This window comes from Hemicordylus capensis, chromosome 1 (genome assembly GCF_027244095.1).
Source record: "Hemicordylus capensis ecotype Gifberg chromosome 1, rHemCap1.1.pri, whole genome shotgun sequence".
In the NCBI taxonomy this organism is placed as follows: Eukaryota; Metazoa; Chordata; class Lepidosauria; order Squamata; family Cordylidae; genus Hemicordylus; species Hemicordylus capensis.
The window spans coordinates 351,480,237-351,499,420 of NC_069657.1; the positions used below are offsets into that span (position 1 = coordinate 351,480,237).

Here is a 19,184-nt window from a genome sequence, read left to right on the forward strand (position 1 = left end):
AGTCTCCAGGAAGAATTTCCTTGGATAGTTCCTTATTCACTTAAGTAAGCAGTATACCTTTATATGGCTTCAGGCATTTGTGTTGTGAACTGTCTTCCAGTTAGCAGACCCTAAACTGAGATGTAAGAAGCTGCTTTGAGAAAAGCAGGGTAGAAATCTTGGGGGTGGGGGCAGAATGAAGCGCTCAGGATCCTAGAGGGTATAATGTCAGCCCTATTGTTCTAAGTCAGTAAAAGACTCTTCAGTTTTTAAGACGGAGAAGGTGGCTATAATCATGCTTACTGTAGCATTCAGAAAAGTGTCAGGTTGATAAATAAAACTAAGACTTATCACTATATTACAATACTCAAGACACATTTTGCCAAGGATGTTCAGAAAAAGAGAAGGAGAATTCACACCTGGTCTAGAAGGGGGAAAAATACTGAAGATAAAATTGGTGAGAAGTATTTCTTGCAATGACTTCATTTTATTATGTTCTCATAAAGGACTTAACCATTTATTTATTTCAAGTTGTTTAAGCTAGAATGTTGACAACCATTAATATGGAGTATAATTACCATTCCCCACACCCTCTTAGCACTCTTTTACTCTCTTAACAATGTGTGAACAAAACTAACCTAGAATATTATTTTAAAATATAAGCGTGTGGGTGATTATATTCTCCAAAGGCTGCAGTCAGTCACCCATGCCTAGCAGCAGTTGGTCATGAAGAAAAATAGTAAATGAACTTGCAGAACCATATTATCTGGATTTCATACTAGTTTCAGCCCATTGCCTTCCAGTAGAATTCTCATTACCTGGCTGGCAGTGACCTTGTACAAACCTTTCCTTTGATCCAGCTTCCTACCTTGTTGGAAGTTCAGTAGAGGTTCTGACTTCATCTGCTGCTTGTTTGGAGGATAACTAAGATACAGTAATGTGATGGATGAAGGAAGGAAAGACCTAAGGAGAAAAATTATTACTACTATCTTACTATTCTCACAAATCCTTTTTCAAAATAGCTTTTGTTGAGCTGTGCATATAACTTTGGGCTGCCTTCTCATTTTCCAAACAGAGAACATTCAGACCAGCATTGTTGCTAAGCACATTTTGCCTCACCTGTGCCCTCTCCTTGCATCTAACAATACAGAGATTCAACAGAATTCCATCATTCTCCTCCGGATGTTATCCCAGTCCCCAGCCAATCAGGTAAACATTTCAGTTTCTTGGTATCACTGGCTTTATAAGTTCAGCATGTGTGGTAGTAATGTTCAGAGGTAGTATAAAGTCGACTTCAGAGTGCCCTTATGCAGAGAATGTGCTGGGCCCCCAAGAATGTGAAATGGCTCACTATTCAAATAGCCCAACTGTATTTATTTTGCACAGAGCACTCAAGAAGGCACAATCAGAGTGAGAAAAGTATCGCTCTGTATGTCCCACCTCTTCCAGATAGTGATGTGGGTTTTCTGGGAAATTATGAATAGGGGGAAAATCCAGAACACTTTCTAGTACCCTAAATAGATTATTTTCTGAGTTGGCATGTTCATTTGACCTATATATTTTAGTAAACAAAACTAAAAAACAAACAAACCATGGAAGCTTTAATGTTCTGTATAAATATCTGAAAAGTCTTCCTAATTGTCACAATTACTTGTACTGAAATATTTGATTGGGGGTGGGGAATCAATAAAGGGCACTTAATGTGGTTTAAATGTTATATTCAAACTGGGTGTTGAAATTATTTATATTGGAATACTTGCACACAATAGCATGCATTCTCCTTACTAGTGTAATTTTTTTTTAAATGAAGGCACCAAAAACTGTTGTTGATATACTAATTTTAGCACACCCCAAGAGCTGCTGCTACTACAACTACTACTTCAATCAAAGTTCTCAAAGCAGTTTACATAGAAAAATAAATACTATATAAATAAGATGCTCCTCTGTCCCTAAAGGGCTCAGAGTCTAAAAATAAACTTAAGGTAGACACCAACAACAGCCACTAGAGGGATGCTGTGCTGGGTTCAGATAAGGACAGTTGCTCTCCCCCTGCTAAATATGAAAGAAACACCACTTTAAAAGATATCTGTTTAGTTAGCAGCGGTATGTTATGTTATATCTCTGTGTAGCACTGTTGTCCACTCATCTATTGAGGTAGCTTCAGTTTCACTGTCATTATTTAGAGAAGTACTTGCACTACGTATTAATTCCAGTTTAGATTGAGGCAAATCTAATTCAGAGCTGCTTGAACCATCTTGTTTTTCGCCAAAGGATGGTTCTACCAGTGGGCAAGCACAACTAATCACACTTCATCCTCTTCACTAGTTGTACTTATTACTGCTTCTGCAGCCACAAGAAATTTTGAGACACAGAAACAATCTTGGCAGTGCCTTTGTTAGTCTACTTCTCTTTTGTGCAATGACTGAGCTGAAAGCTTTTCAGTTCCACTTACAAGAAATCACTGTTGGTGGAATGCTTAAGGTCCTTAGGGCAATTTTGGACAATTGTTACTCAACAATTAAAGGTAAAGTGTGCCATCAAGTCGGTGTCAACTCCTAGAGACCACAGAAGTCCTGTGGTTGTCTTTGGTAGAATATAGGAGGGGAGTTACCATTGCCACCTCTCACGCAGTATGAGATGATGCCTTTTATGCTGCCTGATATAGGCGTTTCCCATAGTCTGGGAAACATACCAGCGGGGATTTAAACCGGCAACCTCTGGCTAGCTAGCCTGCTGCGCCATTAGGTGGCGATCCAATAATTAGGAAGGGAATACATGCTGATAAAATATTCCTTCCAGTATGTGAAGTCATGTTTTTCCTTCCAGTCATGTTTTTCCTTCCAGTCAGGTTTTTAAACAGATGTGCTCAGGGGAAGGGAAACCAATTCCTCTGGGAACATCTCCTGACCATGGAAGGAAATTGGTAAGAGTATAAGGCTGCTTTGTTACTCCCATTCATTTTATCAGAGTGTATGGAGTATACATTCCCAGTGGGTTGTACCCAACATGCACACCACAGCAATACCTGGAAGGACAAATACTAGGGATGTGCAAAACATTTCAGGTACAGAATGATCTGTACCCAAACTACCTGTTTCGGGAGATTTGTATACAAAACAAATCACCCCTCACAAAAATGCTGTCATAACTATTACACACTTTTTACAAGCTTAGGAGCAGTGGATTGGCTGAGACCAAGCAGGAAGCCTATAATGAACTCAAGATTTGAAAGCTCTCTCAGGTCTAAGCTCTACACTTCATGCCCTGAAACACACTGATTTTTGTATATGTTCGTAAATTGGCCAGGCCAAGCTGGGGACGTTGCTTGCACAAAGACTAAGCTTATAATAGGGCAGTTCACACAATCATAATTGGGGCAGCGGACACCTCCTACTCTAACTTGGGAGCTGTTTGCGCTCTTGTTCACTGAGCATTTAAAACCAAGGTCAGAGGTGCTGTAGGTGCTCATGTGCTAAGCAGCAGCTGGGCCAGAGGACTTTCCCTCCTACTTCATTCAGCAGATGGGTACAGTTAAAATTAAGTGTGCTGGGCCAGACAGCTCCATACAGCTGCTTAGGTCACAAGCACCGACAGACTCTCCAACCTTGGTTTGAACTGGCAGAAGATCAGCAAAAGGGAGTACACAACACTCCTGAATTAGGGTAGGAGGCTTTTCCTACCCTAATTATGATTGCAGGTTGTAGCTGAGAAGATTTCCTGGAGTCTTGGAAGAACAGAAATGAGGCAGGTCTGGTGAGAGAGCCAGAATATGGAAATGGGCTGGATCTGGCAAGGATCTGGGCAGATCTGGAACTTTTGAGGAGCTTGAACCCAAGCAGTGCTCCAATAATGGAAATGGGGGGCAGGTGGGTCCCAGCTCAATACCTTTTGTGATGGTCCCATAGCTACTGTGCAGGTGGTCTCTAAGTTACACACATCCTACTTACAAACATTGGTACATGCAAACAAAGCTCCATAAAATACTACATTAAATAAGCCCCAACTTACAAAATGCAAGCCTGCACATACAAACAAGCCATCACTCTTGAGAACTATTGTGTTCTGAGTTATAAACATCTGACTTACAAATTGACTTTTGAAACATGGCCCATTTGTAAGTTGGGGACTTCCTGTATTTAGAAGGCTTTGGGGGCCCCACTAAAAGGGGGGGGGACTCAGGTGGTGGGGCTTATGGATTTTATTAATCCTTCTCTGTTCTCCATATTTCAAACTCAGAGGACATCAGAAGAGAATGGTGCTTTGTTGTTTAGAGAAGAGAGAAAAGATCAAGCTCTTGGTATACAGACTGGGCCAGTCCAGATGTCTCATTACCTAATTATTAAAGCAGGTGATATTGGACACTTCTGTGGCATGCTGGATCTGAAGAAGGCACACATAAGAAATGGGCACATGTTCACCCCTCTGGCCCTGGTGTTGGCACTTGGGACAGCCACACATGTCTGTGCAATTCATTTATTGGAATGCAAACAAGATGCCCATGTACATACAATGAGCAGAGGCACCTTTCAGAACTGGTGATTCTCTTTATTTAGTAGGAACTGGTCCTATCCATCCCCAGCACAGCATCCTTCTAGTGGTTGTTGTTAGTGATCTTATGTTTCTTTTTAAGATTGTGAGACCTTTGGAGACGGGGAGCCTATCTATATCTATCTATCTAAACCACTTTAGGAGCTTTTGTTGAAAATCAGTATATAAATATTCATCGTATTCATACAATAACCCAGTATCCTAGGGCAGAGTTCCTTACTGCCCAGAGGGACTATATGCACAGAGGTCCCTTTTGTACATTTTGCTCAGTACATGGACATTGGCCATGGTTGCCGTCCATGGCAGCATCAGAAATGGGGCTACTAGACGTGCTCCTAGTTTCCCCTCTGCATTCAGTGCAGATGGGGATGGGGAACCCTGGTTTACACAGACAATCAGCTGATCTTTTCATGCCTTCTCATTTTCTAGCTTGTTTTTTTCAAACCTTTTAAAAGCATTCTCGTTCTGACCTGAATTCCAAGTGAAGTAGAAAGGGAGTTCTCCATGGGAACAGCTTCAAAAAACAAACTGCCGGACAAAGCTAATATTTCCAACTAAGATTAACTAATGTTTCAGCCATTACTAATGGCACCCTATGTTTACAAGGAGGCAGAAATAATCTGTTCTTTGGTTACTGTAGGTCTGCCATCCTGGATGACTTCATAGCACTTTCATTCCTTAACAAAAGGACACATATTCATAATTAAGGCTGGCCTGAAATGTACACACCTCACTGCAACAATGAGCCTGAGCCATCTGTATTTGGACTCCCCACCTCCACCACCATGTTAGTGATGTAGTCATAGTGATCTCCAGTACAGTGGGATGCATCTATCAATGCAGTGAGCAGCAAGAAGCAGACTTGGGGTGGAGAAGTGCAAATCCTTAAATACTGGGAGCAGGAGCTTGGAGCAGATGTGGAAAAACAACAGAAAGGCAGTGCAGAAAATAAGAAGTGTGGGTATATTATAACACATAACTCTGCAAATCTTCCACATGTTAAAGCCAAAGGGCAGGATCCAAACTAAGGCACAAAAAGAAGGCTTCTGCTTGCATGTGGTAAGTGGGGAAATTACTGTTCCCCTCCTTTGCTCTGCAGCCTCCTATTTCCCAGCCTGAAAATTCTCAGGGACTTATTTTTGCAGGCATAACAGGCTGAGGATGGAAGGAGGGATTGATGGAAATAATCCTTCTCCCCCAATGCAAGAGGAAGTGATTGCCTTCTGCAAGTCTTATTCTGGATGCTGCCCAAAGCTTTTATGTGAAGAACACTAGGAAGTAATTTCCTTATATTTCAACTGCCTTATTTTGATTTAGCAGCTGAGAACAAAGAAGAACCAATATAACTGAGCTGTGAGTTTGCTGCAGATATTTGGCACTGATATTGAACCCCTGCAAACTGAGCAAAGAGACACCTTTTAAAGTGGTGATTCGCTTATATTTAGCAGGGGGAGAGCAACTGGCCCTATCCAGCCCCAGCACAGCATCCCTCCAGTGGCTGTTGCTGGTATCTGTCTTATGTTTCTTTTAGATTATTTATGTATTATTTATTTTTCTTTGTAAACCACTTTGTGACCTTTGGTTGAAGAGCAGTATAAAATATTGGTCATAGTAGTAGTATGGTTATTCAATAGACGAGCTACAAGGGCCACTTTTTCTGCCTGCTGATACCATATTTAAACAGTTCTGCTCAGCCATGGTCTCCTTAGGGATCATGTATATGACTACCTTTTATGCCAACATATGCAGAGGGCTTTGTATGGATCTTAGTTTGATAGCTGCTGCTGATTCATTGCTGCAGTTAAAGTAAGTGTAGTATAATGCTGCTGATTGGTTAACCATAGTTAAAGCTGTGGGACCCCGTAATCCTTCCCAAGCCTGTCCCCTCTCCAGAGTACAATCCACCCTGTCCCAGCTCCCCATTCCAGCCTTTACTGTAGTTTCATGTGCAAGAACCACTGGCAAGGTTAACTGGGGTTTCCCCTTAGCTCAGGAGATTGTTAGAATATTGTACAGCTCTTATTTTCCTAACTTCGTTTAAGAGACAGGCTGTGTTATCTGTGCACTGTGCCATTATCCAAACATGCCCATCGATAACCCTTTGGTGAGCCCCTCCATAGTAGCAGTGTAGTGTCATCTCACATCACAATGTTCATCGCTCCCTTTATTTTCAGTGAATAACTGGCAGTCTTGCACTTGCAGGATGCACTAACATGTGCTGAAGTGCTGCAGAGTTTAGGGAAGCTGTTGCTTACCTGGAAAACAGACCCAGTGATCATTGGTCATGCTGCCTGCTTCATCAAAAATCTAAGCCTTTCTAAAAGCATACAAGTGAGTGCCAAGCTTTCCTTTCAGGATTATACATGGTTCTGAAGGCTTTAGTTGACAGTGTGTCTAGTTAGGTGGTGTTAACAGAGAAAACACCAAGAGTTTTGTATTGATTCTCATCCAAGAAAATCAGGGGTGGTTTATATTATCCTGGGCTTAGGTTTTATGTGTCAAAACCAGCACTTTGAACTGCACCTCAAAACAAAGTGAAAGCCATCATAGATGTTGCAGTGCAGGTATAATATGCAAATATGTGGCAAATTCCTCTGTCACTGCAGCATTTGGAATCAGTGGAGCTTTCGCAGTAGTTGTCAAAGACAGTTCTATTTTTATTTATTTATTATTAAATTTATACCCTGCCTTTCATTAAGAAAATCCCAAGGCGGCTCACAATAAAATTTAAAAACAAGATTATAAAAAAGACACATTAAAATATTGAGCTAAAAATATAAAAACAAATCTGATTTTTTTAAAAAATTAAAACACAAGCATAAAAACAGTACAAAATACAAGCAGCAGCAGTGGAGATGATCATATAAAAGCCTGGGTAAAAAGCCATGATTTGACATGCTTTCTAAAAACTGTGATGGAGTCTGAGGAGCGGATACCCACCGGGAAAGCATTCCAGAGTCTGGGGGCAGCAACAGAGAAGGCCCGTCCCAAGTGCACAACAACCTAACATCCCTCATTGTCAGCACCTGGAGCAGAGCCCCCTCAGATGACCTCATCAAGTGGGCAGCAACCCTTGGGAACAGGCGGTCCTTCAGGTATCCCAGGTCCAAACCGTTAAGGGCTTTAAAGGTCAAAACCAGCACCTTGAATTGGATTTAGAAATGAACTGGCAGCCAGAGCAACTCTTTCAGAATGGGTGTGATGTGCTCCCACCGGGCAGCTCCAGATAAAACCCTAGCTGCAGCGTTTTGCACTAGCTGTAGTTTCCAGATTGTCTTCAAGGGCAGCTCCACGTAGAGTGCGTTACAGTAATCCAGCCGTGATGTGACTAAGGCATGGGTAACTGTGGCCAGATCTGCCTTCTCGAGAAAGGGATGCAGCTGGCACACTAGCTGAAGCCATGCAAAGGCACCCCTGGCCCCCGCCTCCACCTGAGCTTCCAAAAGCAGAGCCCGGTCCAGTAGTACCCCCAAGCTGCGTACTTGCCCCTTCAAGGGGAGTGCAACCCTATCCAGAACCGGTAAAATCTCCTCATCCCAATTGGCTCTCCTACTGACTAACATTACCTCCATCTTGTCTGGATTCAATTTCAGTTTATTAGCCCACATCCAACCCATCATGGCCTCCAGCCCCTGAGTCAGGATCCCTACGATCAGGTGACAAGGAAAGCTAGAACTGAGTGTCATCCACATATTGCTGACAACTCAGTCCAAGTCCCTGGATGACCTCTCCCAGCAGTTTCATGTAGATGTTAAACAGCATGGGGGACAAGACCGAACCCTGCGGGGCCCCACAGGTCAGTGGCCACGGAGCCGAGCAGTTGTCCCCCAGCACCACCTTCTGGACCCTCCCCTCAAGAAAGGACCAGAACCACTGCAACGCAGTGCCTCTGATTCCCATACTTGAGAGGTGTCCCAGAAGGATACCATGGTCGATGGTATCCAATGCCGCCAAGAGGTCCAGCAGAACCAACAGGGACGCACTCCCCCTATCTAGTTCCTGGTGTAGGTCATCCACTAGAGCGACCAAAACAATCTCAGTCCCATATCCAAGGTGGAAGCCAGATTGAGAAGGGTCCAGATAATCCATATCATCCAAGACCCTCTGCAGCTGGGATGCCACCACATGCTCTATCACTTTGCCCCAAAAGGGCAGGTTAGAGACCAGTCTATAGTTGTCCGGGTTAGAGGAATCAAGGGAGGGCTTTTTTAATAATGGTCTTACCACCGCCTCCTTGAGGCACAATGCCATCCTGCCCTTGCTTAATGAGGCAGTAATAATCACCTCCAACCATCTACCTGTACCCTCCCTGGCAGCTTTTATTAACCATGAAGGGCAAGGGTCAAGAGCACATGATGTTGCCCGCACACTGCTTAGAATCTTGTCCACATCCTCAGGCCTCACCAACTGAAAAGAATCCAACACAATGGGACCAGATGGGAGTATATCCTGCCATGTGGGTAGGGCCCGATACCAATTGAGACAGGCCCATGGATGCCATGAAATCCTGAGCCGTACCCACTAGGGGGGCCTCAGCATGGACATTGAAATGCCCCAAAACAATAAGCTTGGGGGAACCTGAGACCACCCCCGCCAGCTCAGGAAGGGAGACTGAAGTGCAGCGGGGTGGTCAGTACACCAGCAGAATCCCCAGCCTATCTCGGAGGCCCACCCTCAAGGACAAACACTAAAAATTCTGAGACTGCCTGACCGGGCAATCTCTTGATAGATGACTGCAATGCCCTCTCTCCGACCCTCGAGGTGGGGCTGTTGCATGATCCTGGAGGACAGAGCTGAGAGAGACCAACCCCACCCAGCTCATCCAAACAGGTATCCATCACACATACCAGGTCAGCATGCTCATCCACAATCAAATCGTGGATGAGAGATGTTTTAGCACTGACTGACCTGGCATTCAGCAGCAGCACCCTAATCCTCGGGGGAGTGTTCTCAGAGCTCCCTGGGGTCAGAGGGTTGGGAGAAGAGCTGGGAAAAAGAACAGGCCTCAATTGCCTGGACTGTTTCCCCCTGTAACAGCCTGCCCATCTCCCACCGCCATGCCTCCCTCTGCCCACTACCTGTGATATTGCTGCCCCCACTCTATCCCCACTTTTCTGCTCTCCCAGACACATCCCCTCAGCCTGACCATCAGCTCCTTGGCTTGATAACGAGGCCCAGGACTCATATTCTCATTCAGCTCCCATGCTGGCTTATTGATGGAAAATAAGGAAGGTCTTCTGGGCCCCGGACAGCTTGCCCTACGGGGACAAGGACAAGGGCCCTTGTGCTCTCGCTCTTCGGCTTGCACCAAGAGGCTCGTGCCTTTGGGCCAGCCTGCCCTGTATAGCAGCAACAACAACAGCAGGCCCCAGAGGAGATGGCACACACCTGGAGGCAGAGGTGAGACAGAGGCAAAACAGCAGAGTTAATGCCCCAGCCCAAGCTGTTCCCTTCCTTCCTTCCCTCCTTCTACTTTCAATACATCTACAGTAATCTAATCCCCAGACCTCAATGAAGACAGGACACACTTAGCTGGAGTAAAATAGGACCACTTTATTAAAATACAACAGAATAAGACTTGCAACAAGGTACCTAACTAACCAGAGCGTGGGTACTCCTCCCATGTGGGACCACCTCCTAGGGAGGGCCGTTCCACACCAGGTTAAAGGGCCAGGTACGAATTTGGTCAAGTGCCATGTCCTGCCCTCCTCTCACTGCAAGGCTTTCCCCCGCTGAGGGGGTGGCAGCCAGACAAAGCTGCCAAAACTTTGAGTTGGTGAGTTGAGCCACCCCCAAAGTGGGGGCCATTCATAGCCCTCTGGGCTGCAAAAACCCTGAAGGGCTGTCCTTTGGCCCCCCTCACCCCAAATGGCCCTCCAGCTGAACACCATTAATCACTCTACCTACCCAAAACCTGCACTCTCCTGACACAAAAGAGGGGCAAACCTCTGTTTAGCCCCACTTACCCCACCCCGCCAACGCTTCCTGAATACTTCATTGCAAGTCCTGCAGAAACAGCTCGTTCCTCCGATCAGTCAAATGTACTCCATTCCCCCTGTACAGTGAGGCGTCCTGAACCCGAATGTCACAATGCTGCCGCCCAAGGTGGTGACCGCTCTCCCAATTTCCCTGTTAACTTCCTTGTGCACCCTATTAAAGTACAGTGGGCCTCCCTGGTCCCTCCAGCTCAGCCATGGAAGCAGGTTGGACCAAACCAACAACATGCCCGGCCAATGTGTGGCTAAGCCACACAAATCATTGCTTGCCTGCAGTATCAAGGCCTTGCCCTGAAGCAAACCAGTGTCATTGATCCCCAGGTGAATGGGTAGTACATGTGGTTTCCCACGTTCCATGGCATACTCATTCAGGAGCGGCAGGAACAGGTTCCACAGCATTCTGGGTTGCCCTAGCCGGTCAACCTCCGCCTCCCCAGTGAAGCCCAACTGGGTACCCACGCTGGTCTGACGATCTCTCCAACTAGCCCAAAACACATAGCTGTGACCATAGATGAGTACATGAAGTGGGGACAGTAGCCGTTGATGGTCTGTAAAACAAAAGCAGGTTAGCACCCCCATCTGGGATGTCCCCAACTCACCACCGTATCATGCATATGTATCGGTGGTAGGCAGATGAATGCCACCTTCCTAATTTACAGATGCTTCAGTGAATGGGGGCGCAACTCTGCCCCCTGCCTCATTGCGGCAGTGGGAAGCAGCAAAGCTTCAATAACAGGGCAAGGTAATTTCTTGACCTCTACAAAACTATATCTGAACTAGTGTGGTTCCTCAAAAGCCTAGACTCCCACTGTGCATGGATAAATGCTTGCAGGAACGACGCTACAATGTCTCACCGGCTCTTGTACTATCTTGAAGATTGTTTCACTACACTCTTGGTAGCTTCTCATGAGACTAGGGATGTTGTAACACATCTCATTACAGATTCACTCAGTATGCATTGCTTTCAAGTGCAATTTGAATTCTCCTAGTGGGACAGGTTCAGAGTGTCATGCTGCATAACTAGAGCATTTAAGAGAGTGTATATCTGCATAAATCAAATTCCCACAGATGCCTTTGCTAACTGTTTGGTCACACACATATTTATCCTAATGACTGAAGAGGCTAATGTTTTGACTTCTGTAATTTAAAAAAGATTTTAAAAACCGAGGCTTAAGGAAAACTACAGTTAATTTAAACAAGAAAGAGAAGTTGAAGGTTAATTAGGTTGCATCTGTCAATAGATATTGTTAATTCCCTCATCTAATCTTGACATTTTGTTATATTAGCCTTAATCCCCCAGTTGATTGACTGCTGCCCTGCACCTCTTCTCTTGCACAGCTTGTTGTTGGGTTATATGGAAGCCTTCATAAATCTGAGACCAGAGAGAGGGCAAAGCCAGAGTATTTACTACTTAAAAGCACTTGCCCACATTCAGTGCAGCAAAACATGGACAATTGAGTACCGCCAACACTGCTGCATGTATAAACCACACCCATGCTGTTGCAGAAGAGCCATTCTGCTGCAGCTTAAAGTTGTGGAAGCACAATTGTGCAATGCAGTGTACATTGTTTTCAGTGGATGTTGTTATGTAGCACACCTGCACTTGCACAACTTTAAGTCGCAGCATCTGTTCCATAACAGCATGGACAGAGTTTGGACAGATGCAGCAGCATGGACAATATGCAGCCATCCACATTTCACTGCGCTGAATGTGGGTGACTGTTTGCAAGTACGAGCATGTAATCTGCTCAATGTTCTTTTAGAAGAACATAGATCTTCCTCAATGAGATGCACCTTCTCCCTTTCTACGATTCACCTTTCCCTCTCATGATCTGTGCTATAGCTCAACTTACATATTAGGAAATCCTGAATAAACTCCATCATCTGCTGGGAAGCAGCTAACACCAAAGCCGAATTTAGTTTGGTTTTTAATGAACAAGGTTCATACCCAACTCTTTTGTGGCTCAATGTCCTTCATCTCTCTCCCAACATCTTAGTTTTTGAAGGTCTGATAGTTATGTAAGTTGCCATGTAAGATTTAAATATTATTTTCCTGTGTTTACAGAGAGTGTTAGAAAGTCCATGCATTAAAGGACTCATTCAAGCTCTCCACAGTGTGAAATTCCTAGAAGAGGAATCTCTTTGCTGTGTGACATCCTGTCTTGCTGAGCTGGTGAAACATGGTAAGATCCCAGTTTGGAAGGCATTTTGTGTGTGCATGCCATACAACTGCCCGTAGCAAGTCACATAACCCAAAGAGTCACATTAATACCAACCCCTTTCATTTTACCATCTGTTGGGAAGAGGGCTAGGGTTCCCAACTGATCAGAAGTAAACAGTCCAGGAGTTGGGTTTTTAAATCGCTGGACCAGCCGACAGATTTTTGCTCCTGAAAAGTCATTTTGAGCTTCTTGTTAGAATTTGAATACAGATCTGCTGCCTCTGTTTTCCAAGTACACATCTGCTGCCTTTTCCTTAGCAGTATATTTGCAGGAGAGTGCCAGGTTGTTGAGCTCAGCCATAGTGTACCATTTCAAACACTGCTGCACATGATACGTACATGCGGGATACGTATGTAGCCCTTCCAGCACCACTCTCCTCTCCATTGGCTCCATTGATCTGAAGGATGCAGAGTTAGGTGATCGCAGAGTAATATACCAATGTGGTGGTGGCAGCTGTGTGGATGGTCTCACATTTGCTTCCTTACATGGTTCTCCCTGCTTCTTTGCACAGGTGCTGGAATATTTGTAATCAAGGGAGCAAGCCTAGATGGCCATCATGCCTCCATGGGCCCTCAAACAGATCCCAATGTAAATGTAACCCTATTTAATTAGCACCTATCTGTATTTCTGAGTATTCTGATATTCCTCTCTATCCTCCTGAAGCCACTTATTGTTTCCCAAGCCTTGGAAGCATCTTTTATGTCTTGTTTCTAGACCAATCGGATGATTTTATGTCCTTTTATTTCATGTAAAACTATTTCCACTGTGTTGACTTTAGCTGTTTTTATCATCTCATCCTCCCTTCTGTCATCAGAAACAGCTGCAGTGTACATGCTGGAATTGATGGATGGACCACTGATGAGTTGTCTAGTGAGACTGGCTGACCAAGTGGAACAAACAGAGCCTTCTTTTCAAGCTGCCTTCATGATCAAACACATGTTACAACACGGTAAATATTTACAGATAGACCTCTATTTCTAACCCACTGAAATCTCTCCGGTGATGTGTCAACAGCAAGAGTCTGATGGAGCTTTAAGCAAGTTGGGTAGAATAGGACGACTGCGACTCTCAGTTACAAAGACTTTTATATCCTTTAATTCAACAATAATCTTTATGTAGTCCAGTAGTTAACAAATGGGACTCCTAAAGCCTGCTAAGGCATAAGTATTTTGTGAAAAGCAGCTGTGTTTCTACAGTATGTCCCTGATGAAAAGAATATAAACTTAGTTTATTCAAGGCAGGAGATACGGCCTTTGCTCTATGTCTCTCAAGATCACATTTTAGATTCTTGCCTGATACAACATCCACAAATAGCAAAAGGGTGCTATATTTTATACCAGAGTAGAAACTTCCATAGAGAAGCAAATCCTGTTGAAAGACATCAACATTGCATAGAGCTGTTCAAATATTTGTACATCAGGGTGAAAAACATGAGGTGATGATTGACTTGAAAAGTCAGTGTAGCATGGGGTTTCAGTGGAACACAAATACACTATTCACTTAAAATTACAGTTTATGTATGCGTTAGATACACACTTGTTATGCTTCAGCACTAGTATGGGACTTCAGCACTTACTTGTCAAAATACTTAGGGAGAGCCTTATCATTGGTATCCCCATTTTAACAGCTGCAGAGTTTGCAGCATCAAGGCTTTGGCCTCTGCACCATGCTGGCTTTCAATCAGATGACATATATAAATTCTTAACGGGGCATGCACCAAGTTGTAGGAGGCCTGGGGGCAAAGCCCTGTACTGTTCCCCCGCCCCCCCCCATGGGGTTTCTGTTCCTCCCAGCTCCTCTGAATGAGGAGCAGGATGTGGTGATAGATGGATGGCAGATAGATGGATGTTTCCATATGTCCCTTGGTGAATCAGGGGCAGGGCACAGTAGTACTGGCAGCAGCCTTATTTCTCTCCCATTTACAGAGGGCAGAAGCGACACCATGCCTTTCTGCAGTGGCTCTTCCCTCCCTTTCAGTAAATGGGCCTTCCCCACCAGAACTGTGGCATCGTTGTAGGAGACTCTGGAAAGAAGTCCATTCCCTAGGGCAGGGCACTGCTTCTGCCTTCTCTCATTTGCAGTAGGTAGGTAGAAGGCAACAAAAGCACACAAGACTAGTGATGTCACTGCCTTCCCCTAGTCCCCCCACCACCAATGGCCTGGGGGGCGGGTCAGTCACAGGCTCATGGACTTGCCTCAATTCATAATGCTAAGAACACCTGGGGGGGGGCATTTATTTGTTTTTACAAATGAACAAGAAAACTAGGAAAGGAAGAAGCATTCCCTATTAACAATCTGATGTAGCACCAACATCTTTAAATGTTGGCACTACAACTTAATTTGGTTTTAAAATGCTGCCTAATATATATTTTTTTCTTCCTCCATATTACCTTATTAGAAGAAGTGGTGTCAATGTTGAAATCCAGTATGGACAATGTTCAGCAAATCCTCCTGAAGTATCTTACTCACCAGGACATGCGCTTTCAGCATCTGGGCGTATCCATTCTCTGCATTTTACAAAAAGGTACATCCTATTCTATTTAGCACTGGGACAAGATAAAACGCCTGTCTGGCCATGCTTCACCATGCTCCCCCCTTCAGTGTATTTTAAAAACATCTTAAAAGGACAGCCCTGGAGGCAGTTAAGTCCAAACCAGAGAGTGATGTAATGTCAGACATCTCCAGAAGGGCAAAGCAGCAGGAGTCCCAAATGGAAAGTCAGAAGCAGAAAATCAAGCTGTAGGATGTTGTCTTGGAGTACTATAATACAAGTAGGATGGACGTAAGAGTTGAATAACTACTGCATTGTGAATGAAACAGAACTTGGAAGTGCATAAGGAAATAGCAAAACATCAAAATCCTTGCTAAGAAAGCAGGACACAAAATTCTCACAAGACAAACAGGCAAAAACTATGCTAAAGTACAGGCAAAGTGTGCCGTTGAGTCAGTGTTGACTTCTGGTGACCACAGAGCCCTGTGGTTGTCTTTGTAGAATACAGGAGAGGTTTACCATTGCAATCTCCTGTGCAGTATAAGATGATGTCTTTCAGCATCTTCCTATATCACTGCTGCCTGATATAGGTACCAGCGGGGATTTGAACCGGCAACCTCTGGTGTGCTAATCAAGTCATTTCCCCGCTGCACTATTAGGTAGGATAATCTAGCTAGCTAGCGTGATAATTAGGGCTGTGTGCATATATTGTTAACATTCTCATGGAAGGTCATATTTCAAGGCTGGTCTTAAATCGGAATGATGAATAGCTCTTTAGGGAAGGCAACTATTGTTAAATATGGGCAGTTCAGGTTTGATGCAGATGCCAAAATTTTGTAGATCCAAACTGAACACTGATAGTCAGATCTCTCTCTCTCTAATGACACCTTAAAGTACGTAGAAGTTTGAAAAGACGCATTGCCTCAAATAAAGAGTTCTACTTGAATTCTTGCTTTCTTGTTTTTAGATCCAGAGTTTTCATCAGCATTCAGCCAGAGCCAGTTGAAAACACACCTTGACCAAGTCCGTAAACAAACTGAAGAAATGCAAGAGCTACTCAAGATTGCTATTAGCTATATGGAGTCGTGAGAAACCTTTTGACCCTCTGCCAATGTTTTCTGGAGAATAGATTTTTAAGCAACACAGACTTGGCTTTAGGTGATGCAAATCTCTGTGTGGCCCCCTTGTAGCTTATGGATAGGCAGCTGATTTGAAATGTGTTCTAGCTCACATGTTACGAGTGGGCTATGAATAATGGGATGTTTATTTCCATAGTTTGGGTGGAAGCTAAAGACTGGTCACACAACCATGTATGATTGCTTGATTATTCAACATGACTCATAGCTAGATGTGTCATCACACCATTGAAAAGCATTGTTTGAGATTATACAAAAGTTCTAGCTGTGGTGGTTGCTCCAGTATGGTTGATAATATGCAGCTCATTCATTGGTGTGTGTGTATATATATATAATATATATGAATGAACATACATGTGTGGAGCAAACCCAAGGATTGGCCTACTGTACATGTATGTTTAGGATACAGCTTTGTGCCACCTTTGCCAGGGCCTTCATCAACTTCAGAGCCTGCATTGGCCATCTTGCCCTCCAACCAGCTCTAGTACCCCACAGTCCACTTCACTAGACAAATAGCAAGCATATGACAACATGCTTTTCATGTTGCCTGGATGTTTTAACAACCTTTAACTGGGCTATCAAAATGGCAGTTCTCTCATTAGAACATAAGAAAACCCAAAGTCTATCTAGTCCAGCATCCTGCTTCACAGTGGCCCACCAGATGCCCACAGGCAAGAGGTGAAGGCATGCCCTCTCTCCTGCTGTTGCTCTCCTGCAACTGGTATTCAGAGGCATCTTGCCTCTGAGGCTGGAGCTGGCTTATAGCCAGCAGACTAGTAGCCATTGATAGACCTGTCCTCCATGAATTTGTCTAAGCCCCTTAACAAAGCCATCTAAACTAGTGGCCATCACCACATTCTGTGGCAAAGAATTCCATAGATTAATTATGCGCTGTGTGGAAAAGTACTTCCTCTTGTTGGTCATGCTGACTGAGCCATTACTACTACTACTACTACTACTACTACTACTACTACGGCTTTTTTTTTTTGCTAGCTTTCCAGGGAAAGTTTTGTAAACAGGTTTAATAAAATCGACATTTCCCGAAAGAAATGTGTCTGCTCAGTGTGTGCCATGCTAGCAGGTACTATTATAAGATGCTACACTCAGTCTGTGTGTTTGTTTATACATGAATAACCAGTCAGTGCCTAAGGCTACATTTTGATGGAACCTTTCATAATTTTTGAGATTTGGTTTCAGCATCAGGATTCTAGCACATAATTTTGTGCATAAACTTCTTGACACATTTCAAGAGAACTGGGGAGGTTGCTCTAGAGCACGGCTTCACAGCTTCAGCACTCCAGATGTTGCTGGACTACAACTCCCATTATTCCTGACTAGCCAATGTGACTGGGAATAATGGGAGTTGTAGTCCAACGCCAGTTGGGGGCAAAAGTTGTGGAGCCTTGTTTAGTTAAACTTAGTTAAACTTTATCTTTGACTTTCAAAAATTCACTCTGGATAATTATAACTTAACACTGTTAGAAGTTCAATGTTATCTGAATTTGCTGTGTGTTACTTATTACTTTATAGAATACCTGGCAAGGACCACCTAGGCATATTCTGTCTGTTCTACAACTGACTCTTGAATTAAATCACAGATTGACAGACAGGGGTTCCACTGCCTTTTATCCCAATATTCCTTGAAGCGAGATGGATACATTAGCACCTGCTTACTTCTGACCACAGATGTGATTCTGTCATAGGAACATAGGAAACTGCCATATACTGAGTCAGACCATTGGTCTATCTAGCTCAGTATTGTCTTCACAGACTGGCAGTGGCTTCTCCAAGGTTGCAGGCAGGAATCTCTCTCAGTCCTATCTTGGAGAAGCCAGGGAGGGAACTTGAAACCTTCTGCTCTTCCCAGAGCGGCTTCATCCCCTGAGGGGAATATCTTGCACTGCTCACACATCAAGCCTCCCATTCCTGCTTAGCTATGGGGACAAGTCATGCTTGCTACCACAAGACCAGCTCTCCTCTCCTAGTGTCATTTCACTTTAGATTTATGCTGCCCCTAAAAGAAGCCTCTCACTTTCCTTTTCCAGCCTCAAGTTCTTGGATGAAGAGTTATGTAAAGTTCTTTGCTTGATCCTTACATAATGTGTGTAGCTCTGGAATACAGTTTGCTTAAACATGTCAAACAATTTGCAGCAATTTGGCAATACATTAGCTAGTTCAAACAGTAAGTAGATGTTCACTTTGAATCATTGCTGCAATTTTGATGAAAGTAACATTTGTGAAACAGTGTTAATGTCACACTGTGTTAAGGATATCTAAATTTTATATAGGTCAAATAGCACTGGATATTTGCATTCCATATAAAGACAGATGCATTTCAAAGACACAAAGGTTTCTTTTCTACACTGTTACCATCACCCCTTATGACATTTGAGAACTATTGTTATTTTGGATTAACTACTTTAAAACTTGATTCAGACTTAACAGAATGCTTCATATACAAATCTTGCTCTTATATAAAACTAGTATTTTTAAGCCCGTTATAATAACGGGTGCTAGCCTCCCCCCACCTTTTATGCGTTCTTCATCTCTCCCCCCCCCTTTTGTGTGTGTGTGTCCCTGGTTTTTTGTTTTTTGTTTACCTGTCTGTCTCTGTTTCTTTCTCACTTTCTCTTTGTCTTTGTTTTCTCTGCCCTTCCCCCCCTCCCCTCTCCCTTGTCCCTGTGTCTCTCCTTTTTACCTTTTTGTTGTTGTTGTTGTTGCTCTTCCTTCTCCCTTATTTCGTTCTAACATTCTTTAAAGGCTATGTTTTGTGTAATTAATATGCACTGAGGAGGGGGGAGGCGGCTGTGTT

The 19,184-nt window shown here is 43.8% G+C and overlaps 1 protein-coding gene across 1 annotated transcript in view; it reads left to right on the forward strand.

The window, feature by feature from the left end:
- The window catches only part of LOC128339268 (uncharacterized), a 38,466-nt gene extending 21,990 nt beyond the window's left edge, over nucleotides 1-16,476 (forward strand). Inside the window, exons 9-14 of the mRNA XM_053282883.1 lie at nucleotides 1,055-1,188; nucleotides 6,730-6,858; nucleotides 12,589-12,706; nucleotides 13,560-13,694; nucleotides 15,144-15,269; nucleotides 16,204-16,476. Coding sequence (XP_053138858.1) covers nucleotides 1,055-1,188; nucleotides 6,730-6,858; nucleotides 12,589-12,706; nucleotides 13,560-13,694; nucleotides 15,144-15,269; nucleotides 16,204-16,325 — 764 coding nt within the window. The 3' untranslated portion in view covers nucleotides 16,326-16,476. The remainder of the gene's footprint in view (nucleotides 1-1,054; nucleotides 1,189-6,729; nucleotides 6,859-12,588; nucleotides 12,707-13,559; nucleotides 13,695-15,143; nucleotides 15,270-16,203) is intronic.
- Nucleotides 16,477-19,184: the final 2,708 nt, after the last annotated feature.